Source organism: Grus americana, chromosome 3, assembly GCF_028858705.1.
Source record: "Grus americana isolate bGruAme1 chromosome 3, bGruAme1.mat, whole genome shotgun sequence".
In the NCBI taxonomy this organism is placed as follows: Eukaryota; Metazoa; Chordata; class Aves; order Gruiformes; family Gruidae; genus Grus; species Grus americana.
The window spans coordinates 51,824,966-51,835,233 of NC_072854.1; the positions used below are offsets into that span (position 1 = coordinate 51,824,966).

At 44.6% G+C, this 10,268-nt stretch overlaps 1 protein-coding gene across 1 annotated transcript in view; it reads right to left on the reverse strand.

Annotated features, from left to right (window-relative positions):
- REV3L (REV3 like, DNA directed polymerase zeta catalytic subunit) overlaps positions 1–9,906 on the reverse strand; it is a 124,483-nt gene extending 114,577 nt beyond the window's left edge. Inside the window, exon 1 of the mRNA XM_054821467.1 lies at positions 9,326–9,906. Coding sequence (XP_054677442.1) covers positions 9,326–9,464 — 139 coding nt within the window. The 5' untranslated portion in view covers positions 9,465–9,906. The remainder of the gene's footprint in view (positions 1–9,325) is intronic.
- Positions 9,907–10,268: the final 362 nt, after the last annotated feature.

Consider the following 10,268-nt stretch of genomic DNA (forward strand, 5'->3'; position numbering starts at 1 on the left):
CCAATATCATTTAATATCTTCATAATGACATGGACATTGAACAGGTGCACCCTCAGCAAGTTTGCAGATAAGATTTGGAGTGCCTTATACACCAGAGGGTTGTGCTGACATTCAGCAGAACCTTGACAGGCTGGAGAAATGGCAGAGAGGAATCTCATGAAGCCCTGCAAGGGGAAATGCAAAGTCCTCACCTGGGGAGGAATAACTCCATATATCACTATGGGCTGGAGGCAGACTGTCTGGAAAGTAGCTTTGCAGAAAAGGACCTGGGGTCCTGGATGAACATAAGCTAGCAATGTGCCTCAGCCACAAAGGCAGCCAAGAGTGTCCCGAGAACATCAGCAGGTCAAGGGGCATGATGCTTCCCCTCTACTCAGCACTGGTGAGACGCATCGGGAGTGCTGCATCCAGGTCTGGGTTCCCCAGTACAAGACAGACATGGACGTACTGGAGCCAGGCCATGAGCATGATTAAGATGATGTGAGCCAGGATTTTGTAGCCTCAAGAGAAGGACTGGGGGCAGGGAGAAGGGTCTTATCAATGTGTATAAATATTTGATAGAAAGCACTAAAAAGGAGTGAGTCTGACTCTCCTCAGTGGTGCCCAATGAATGGACAAGAGGCAAAGGACCTCCCAGTTGTTTGTTTTGTTTTACCATGAGGGTGGTCAAACACTGGAACTTACCCAGACATGTTGTGGCGTTTCCATCCTTGGAGCTGGTCTAAGTGACCCTGCTTTGAACAGGGCATTTGGACTAACCAGACGATCTCTAGAGGTCCCTTCCAACCTCAACATTAATCTGAGGGTAAAAACACACTTCTGTTGTAGGAAATAGACAAACAGATACTACTCACAGCAGAAGTGGGTTGTTTTTACCACAGTAAAGATGGCTAAGCCTCAGTTCTACAAAGCTAATTCAAGCAGCTCAAAAATTAAAATATTTGATACCAAGTATTTACAAAAAGTTTCATTTTACCTCAGTGTAAGAAACTGGCTGTAATCTCTTCTAATTTCCTACAAGCAGTAAAACAGGTTTCACTGCTTACCAATGTGAGAGCCACAAAAATCATTTGCTTAACGGTCAACGGATAAAAACACACAAGAATGTGAAGGAAGATTCATCTGCAATGAAAATCTTTTGTAACATTTTGGCTAGGTTAAATGGGTAGCTTTTTAAAAGGAAATATAAAAGCTGCTATATCGAGAAAAATAACCTCCTCATTTGGATAATAAATATAATGGGGGGCAGCAATAAAAATTTGTTCATTACTGATCTGAAGGCAGTACCTGCAGAAGTGAAGGCTGAATCAGTTTCCAATTCCCACTGCTTAATAAGATCTGTGCTATACAGAAACCCACCTAGGTAGTTTCAAACACAAAATGAAAGACTCATTATACATCTCATTATACAAAACTCAGAAAACTTGTATTGTAAACCTCCCCTGAGGAGTAATGCCAAGTATTATGGATTAGGTGCAACATTCCACAGCCCTTTCAATATTCGCACCGAGTACCGCATGTTGATATTGCGCCTAAAATAGGACATACAGCCTTGCTGTAGTAAACACTGGTTTAGTCAGCAAACACTACAGAGGCACATCTTGAATGTAAATAAGCAGTGGCTGCTCCTACTTTCTCTGTAATTTTCGAGAAAAGAATCTGTCACTGAGGGACAAACCCAGCTTTGCAATGGTCTCTAGTGAATTTTCTTTCTTTTCTTCTTCTTCTGCCCAAATCTAAATCAGTTTTCACTAACAACGCCAAAACCTTCCAGTAACTTCTACAGCTGTAGGGTAATCAACCTAAAGACAGCTATGTGGCAACCTTTCCATATCATTTGGATGTAACTGTGTTTACCCGGACATAAGCTGTACAGAGCACCTGGACACTCTGCTGACAAGTGTAATCTCAGTAATCACAGAATGGTTGAGGTTGGAAGGGACCTCTGGAGGTCACCTGGTCCAAACTCCCTGCTCAAGCAGGGCCACCTATAGCTGGTAGCCCAGGGTGACATCCAAATGGCCTTTGAGTATCTCCAAGGAAAATGACTGAGACACTACCTGAGAATCCAAGAAGGCATGCCCATGTACACCAAGGTCACATAATGTGTACTCATAAACATGCAGTCAACATGACGGACTGCATATATATGACTGGGGGAAGAAGTTATCCAAAATGGCCATTTGCATGCTGATCACAGAAAGGCTGCAGCATACAGACATCAAATGGTTCCCTAATAAGCCATACGGCACACCCCAGCCAGCAAGTGTCAAGTTTTATTTAAATGCCCTGCCAAAAAACCCACAACCTTCTACATGCCTTATAACTTCTCTGTAATAAAAAGCAGCTCTTGAAAGAAAAGAACCTTAACAAACATGTCTGAATGAAGCCTATGCAAACACTGGCATTTCATACAGTCCCTATATCTAGTACAAACTTTTCTGGTATTTGTTTAGATTCTTGTGTATTTTGGGCTCTACCTCAGTCTTAAAGTAACAGTACCACAGGCAGAAAAACACTGCCTGTTTGCAAGCTCATATACTTGATTATTCCACTGCATTCCTCAAAATTATTTGTGTCACCAGAATACATGTAGGTATCACGAGTAACAGTGCAATTACAGCCTAACTATACAGATTACATGGCAGATCTTTGCAACTAGTCCCTGGACCTTGTTAATCAAGCCTAGGCCTTAATGTTATAATTGTCACCACAACTATAGCTTTGGTCAACATGTAAAAGAAGATTATTTATTGTTTACATTAATTTATTATGGAGTAGGGTAGTAGCATAGAAACAACACTCCTTGTAGACAGTAGCTTCTTCATTGTACTATCAGTTCTGCTATTGATTCGATGTGGGACCCTAAGCTAATCCATTCATTTCTTTACACTGGTATAGCTTGCTGTCTGTCAAGAACATTTTCCTGAAATGTGAGCTAGCAATTCAATAGATAGTGAAACAATTTTTCCCCATAGAATAAATGTAATATAGAGGAGACATATACAGGAATTTAAAAACCACACACAATTGTAACACACAGGGACAGTACATATGACATGGCAGACAGAGAGGAAGAAGCAAGTTCATCGGTTGTCAACTCAACATCCATTGATGACAGATGAGGAGGATGAGATGCTAGCTTTTCAGAGGCTGGCTTTGCAATATCTGGAGATACAGAATGATTAAAAAAAAAAAAGTTGACTCCTAATTGTCCTGAGATTTTGATCAGCAGATCTCCCTTAACATGGATGGAGACTGAATCTCCAGTGACCCTGTCCAATCATTCTGAAAGATTTCAGCTGCTTCATCTGTGAGACCAAACATCCACTGTAAATCTTTAGTGTGAGTGTTCATCCTGCCTCTTTCCAAATGGTTACATTTTCATTATCATCATCATCCTTCTCAGAGGCCCACTGCACACAGAGGTCAATCAAGTCAATCAAGAGTAAAGGACAAAAGCAGGGTAATGACAACAGTTAGCAGAACAGGGTATTAAATGATCAATACTAGAACTCTGAAACAAGAAACTGAGAAGAAATGGATAGCATGGTGTTACCACACCTGTTTCCTTCTTCCAGAGATTTGTCTCGTCTACTCACACTGCAAAAATTACTAAGCAGGAGCTGTTTCTCACTGAGTGTTTACACATCGTCTAATCCTGCCAACTTCAGTTATGATATGCATGTGCTACTCTGGTAAAAATAAGAGAGACAACTATTTTCAGGCTAGTGTGTTATTTTGAGGAGGTTCAATTTTACACACTGAAAAAGAAGATATTTCAACAAGCAGCCAAACAGCACCCTTAAGAAGTATGTAACAGAACTGAAAGTTGTAGCTGAGATAGATAAATTGTTAATCTACTTCCAGGGGCAATGATCATAAAAATCAGTCCCAAGCTATGTATTAGACCCAATATAGATGCAGCTACTTTGTGAAACACTTTGAAGTCTGCAGCTGATTGAGTTCTAAGCACATAGTGTCAGTTACACATGTATTTTTTTGACTGAATTACAAATGCACAGATATATTCAGTGACGTGACCAAAAGGTACTCTACAGCAGCAAACAGAAGAATGGTTATGAAATCAATACCTGGATTCTAGTTAGAACATCAATTTTGTCAGAGTATTTTAAAGTTTATTTAAAAAATAGAATTAAAGCAAGCCATATATACATGGGTACTAAATTTGCTACTTAGCAAGTTTCATGTCAGCAGAGCGGAATCTCATAGCTTATTCAGGCAGCTTCTCATTTGTCAAACAACTCAGCAGACAATCCATACAAAGTATGTAACAACTACCCCAAAAAACGGAAAAGATTCTTAAAAAAACCCCAAAACCCAAACCCCACCCACAACACACTGGAAAACACATCCTTTTAAGAACCAGGTAAGTTACAGGCTAATGACCTCCAATCACATCACTGACAGAACCCAAACATTGAAAACAGTCTCAGAATAAACACATTATCTCAAATTCCTCATTCCTACTTCAGCCCTGTTCACATCTCACAGAAGCTGTGAACCACTGGAGAAAAGAGAAACAAACGGACACGAGGGTATTTTTCAAATAGCTCTTCAGAAGTACAAGAAGCAGAAATGGTATGCTGGAAGTGGAGCTACACTGTATGATGATGAAAATCTTCTAGGCCGTGCTGCACTCCACAGAATAACACCCTATCAAGAGCTGCACACTGGAATATTTTGGGAGAGGGTGTGAAAAGGGAAGGCAGAGACATAAGCCTCACCACAATGGCTGTATCCTATTTTGCATCCTCATGCCCTCACTATGAGGCCACAGAAGGGTTAATGAGAAGTGTTCACATCTGAGAAATGAAATATGGGAAGCAGCAGCAACTGGAACAATGCTCAGCTGTGAACATTGGGATAACAAACTGAGGAGGCTACAGGGAATGACCATTGCAGGACACAGCATCTGAAATGGTAGTGAAATTGAGGAGAGAAAAAAGTTTATCACAAGCTGAGCATAGAAAGCAGCAAGTTCCTGCAATGAGCTCATTCCTTCTCAAGTGAGCAGCAAGGGAGCAGAGAAAGACACTGTGATGGGATCAGATACACAGCCTAGCCAGGTCAGTGAAGGGGGAAAGAGGAGGGAAGAACAGAAGAAAGAAGATAAGCAGGCTCCCTCACTGAGTCATACCAGAGCTACTGCTGCTGGAAGGGAGCCAGATTTGAGCTGGAATATTTGCCTCTGCTTCCCCACCCCTCCTTGGAAAACCAAGGAGAGGTGAAGGTACCGAACTTAGATGTCTACCTGAAACATATTCAGATTTTACTGACTGCAAACCCCTACTATAAATTACACTTAGCCTCAGAAAAACTCATAATCAAAAGCATGCAAAAGTAACTTCAAAACAGCCTCTTCTCTGGCCCAAATCGGAAAATCAGAAATCTTCTTTCTGCCTAAATTGGAATTCTCATTTTTAAAAACATTTCAACTATTTGTTTTACAATACTTATTATCATACACCAACAGGTATCTTGTATGCAGTTTAGGATTAGTGTCCTCAGCTACTTGCACTTAGTCTTGTTAAGTGATAATTTAGCAACCTCAGCTTGTTTGTTAATGTGTCCCCTAACATGACATCTAGTCTCACCCTGATTTCTTTATGGATGGATTTACAGTTTGGTTCTATCTTCCTGCAGTTGAACAAGCACCTGACAAAAACACCCAACTGAGCATTCACGTACTTATTTTGAAGTGGGTCAGTGAAATCTTGAGGAAAGACTCCAAGAACTTGAAATACCCAAAAGCAAGTAGGAAATAAATGAAAACTTTGATACCTCCATACACCACAACTTAGCAACAAGAATGACAATTCCAAGAACTACCAATTAAACAAAAGGCCATACATAAACAGAAAATTCAATTTTCATTATGATTTCACTCTAATAAACAGGCCTTGCAATTTCTCAAAGGTTCTTTTTTTTATAAAAAGCATTTACAAAAATTGCTAGCTAGCAGAAAAGAAATACTGCCTGAGAAGATAATGAAATTTTGTTTCATAGTTGTGCATTACCTAATGAATTCAAACCTATCATTTTTAAATATAAGCAGCAATATTACGAGGCTCCTTTAGAGATACAAGGACTACTATATCAAATAATATCTACCCTCTTATACAACAAAGCATGAATTTAACACTGCTTTCATTGTATTACCACCATGGCAGTGTCGTAGCATTTCTGAAATTATATTTGCATAGTCCAAATCACTATGTCAACAGACATGCCAGTCTGCTTCAAGCACCAAATGGTTAAAATGGAACAAAACGGCTCAACCAGCTAAGATGCATTCAAACATAAATTCTAGTAGTGCTTCACTTCACCTTTTGCTATTGTAGTCAGAATTTTACTCTTTGTATTTCACAGACCAACAGAAAATAGGAGACGGATATTTGGGCTTAAACAAAATTTTGATTCCTTGCCTTTCAAGCTCTTATTACATAAAGATGTAGGACATCAAGAGATGAACTGCAGTCTTCCCAAATATAATGAGATTTCTTCTTCAAAATACCTAAAGAAGCTGTCAAACGTTCTTGCCAACACAGTCCATTCTAGGAGTTCATCCTTCCATTATTTTTAATTAAAACTCTGGTTTTTACCTCCCTAACCACGACACCACAAAACACTTTAGTTTTATAGATTGTACAAGCAAACCTTTACAAATCAATTGTTGAGTACAGGATTACATAAAAGCCCTCAAAGATAAGAACACTGGCAATCCTTGTCATTCATATACCTCACTGAGCACAATACCTCCAGAAGAAGGGGCAGAAAGAATAGGTAGGTGCCTTCAGAACCAATATCCATAGCTGATACTAGACACAAGATACAGTGCTGCTAGACATTTGACCTTCCAAACATCTGCATAAGCTACTTCCACATACCAATCAATCCCCCTTCACTCAGCAGGTGGGATCTGGAGTCTGTTCTGAACCTGACTCCCAATTAGCTGCACAGCATGGACACACAGCTTTAAACATACTAAGATTCATGCAGAGCTAATCATGCCGGAGGTGAAGCAGCCACACAGACACAGAGGTTTGCTGTCATGTAGGCATCATGGCAACTGAGCACCTTTCCCGCAGGCAAGACACACACGTTAAACCCAATGAAAAAGGGTTATTCTTATCCAGACCAACTCGAGTGAAGACAAGCATCACACTGCCTGCAAGCCAAATAGTAAGTACATCCCATTGTCTTATACCGTATATTAGAAGTTGGTTTTACTATTTCTTTTTCCTCAAAGAAAATGTCAATGTAGATGTAAATTATTATACTTAATTTTATATTTCAGCTCTCAAGTAAGTGATTGGATAGCCCTCTCTCAAGTCACATACATTTCTTCTGACAATGACTGCTTAGGTCCAACACCTCTGAAAAGAGACAGAATTACATTTGTCTCCTTTTTAAAAAAAAAAAAATGCAGAGATGTAATAAGTTCTTGAAGCTTATTAGCAAACATTACTAAAGGTAGAGAAAGGAAAAGAAGCCATTAAAAAGTTTAACAAGGAAATAAATAGAAGATAGCTAAGTCACACTTCCTTTGCAGACAGCAGCGAAGTGTCTTCTCTAACCAAGACAAATTAGAAATGCTTCTATTATGCAAACTAATATTAAAGTTTATGGTTTGGGAAGCCAGGGATTTCCTACTGTGTTCTTAATAGCCGGACAACTAAACTACTTCACTGTTTACTTTATGATGCCACATTCATGATATGGCATAGCCTAAACATTTTCTTAAAAGAAAATAAGCCTTAATGAGTTAACCACACGCACACACAGAAAGCCTGCTACCTGCCAGACAACCTCAGGCTCTACATTTTTTAATAATGAAATAGTTACTCATGCCATTACATAAATATTATTACATAATATCTCTTTTGTATGCAAAATTAGAACTACAATAAAATAGGTCCCACTATTTCAATATTGTATCTATTAATCCCACTCATCCACTTAATAATTTGGAGCTGCAGATGTATCAGATCACAACAGCTTTAATATCTCACATTCCTCTGTGCCTAAACAAGAGAACAGACAGATAATTCTATATTAAAAAAAGAGAATCCAACAAAATAAATCTGCTCTACTATAATAACTGGGTGAAGGGAAAGATACCATTACTGTGCTTTTTTATTACATGTTTTTTGTCTTGTCTAAGATTTAATGTATATACCAATACCTAATTTTCAACATGTAAGTCAATAAAATATGCAGTAATACCTTAATTCCCAAGGTCAGCATTACACAATATAAGTATAAAGGGATCACAAGCAATGACGGTTAACATGTCAAACATCTCAAAGAACAGGGCATTTTTTCCAACTTAATATTTAATGTATGGGTAAACTACAATAAATATTAAATTCATTTTCCTAAATATTAAACCTGCTAGAAATTTGTTCTGATGGTCAGAAACATACTTGAGATGTGGGAAGACTTTAACCATGAGTCCATAGAGAAGAGGCAATGGAGAAGTGGGATGTGACATTAGGAAGTCTCAGGGGGCAACATGTGGCCAGCGGTTAGGACGTTCCCTTCTGCAGTGCAGCACCAATGTCTATCGTTTTACACGATTTGTACCACACTAGCGTAAGATCAACACAAACCCCCCCACTCTTAAGTGCTGCAGAAGTCTCACTTTGTGACTACGTTCAAAGGTTTCCCCTTGTACGCGAACCCGTTCGCTATTCGCCCCGCAGACACACACCTCCTGGTGTGCCGCCTTCGCCCCCCGTACCCACACACCGTTACCTTGCCCTTTATGGGGGTGGGGGGTAAGGGGCGGGCGGCTGCCCCCAGTGTTTGCACAGCTGCCGCCGCTCGCTCGGGGCAGCCCCCACGCCGGCCGCGTCGCGCACAAAGCCTCGGCGACCACGGTCCCTCGGCCCCGGCCCGCACCTGCGGCCCGGCCCCGCAGCCCCCCACTGCCACCGGACGGGGAGAGAGGGGGAGCGGGCGGGGTGCACGACGCGATACGACACCTCCACCCGCGGCGGCTGCCGGGCTCCCCCGCGGGGACACCCGGGGCAGGTACCCTCCTCGCCACCCGCCGCCGCCCCGCGGCGCCGGGGGCCGGCTGGGCCCGGCGCGCTCCCTCACAACCGCCGCTGGCAGGTGAGACGCGCCGCAGCAGCAGCGGCGGCGGCGGCGGGGGGGGGGGGTGCGACCCAGCCACAAAGAGCAGGAGCTGCCGCTGCCTCCGCCGCGGGGGGGCCGGCGGCGGCCCCGGCGCCAGCAGGACCCGCGCCGCAGCGGAGCCGTCCCCGCCCGGCCGACGGCGACGGGGGTCCCTTACCTGCAGGGGTGGCGCCGAAGACTCTAACGACGGGCACCCGCCTAGTCGGGGCCTCTCGGAAGTGGGACTGGCAGGGGTCCAGGCCGGGCAGCGGGCTGCCCATGTAGTAGTCGGCAGTCACGATCCGCACTGAGAACATGTTGTTCGCCGCCGCCACCGAGGCACGCACTGAGGGAGGGAGCGAGCGAGCGAGCGCGGAGCCCGCACGGCTCCCCCCGCCGCAGCGAGCGAGCGCAGACCCCCGCCTGCCTCTCCTCGCCCGCCCGCGCGCACGCCCCGCCGGCGCGCGCACAGCCTCACACACACAAGCGCGCGCTCTCGCACGCGCCTTCTCTGTCTGTCGCTGTTCGCTCGCGCTCTCCCCCCCCCGCCGCCGCCTCTTGCTGCTGCTGCTCCTCCGGGCGCGTGCGCGGCGGTGCGCGCTGGGCCGGGGCGCCCCGCGGGCTCTAGAGCCCGGCCGGCCGCGTGCGCCTCACGGGCAGCGCGGGCCCGTCCCCCCGCAGCACCAGAGGCCCGACGGCGGCAGCAGCAGCTCCCCGGCTCCGGGCTGCAGCTGTTGTTGCCATGATGATGATGTCACGGACGCAACCATTGGGGGAACGGGGAGGTGGACGGGCCGTGTGTTGGGGGGAGGGGAGTGCGTGCAACTAGCGGGGAGGTGTCCCTTCGCGACACACGCGCCCGCCCCTCCCCCCCCGTCTTTCGAGTGGGCTCAGCAGACAGGGCGCGAGTGTGCGTGGGAGTGGGAGAAATCTTTCCAATGCTTATCCTGCTTCCCCCCCCCCTCCTCGCCACCGGAGCGGGGGGAGGGAGCCTCGGTGATTCGGCGATCGGCCGCGCGGGCTGGTGTGAGGCTGCGGAATCCCGAGCCGCGGATGGGACGGGTTGGGGCGGGGAGGGAGCACTGCTGGGACACGATGGGGTTAAGCTGGGTCGGCCGCCA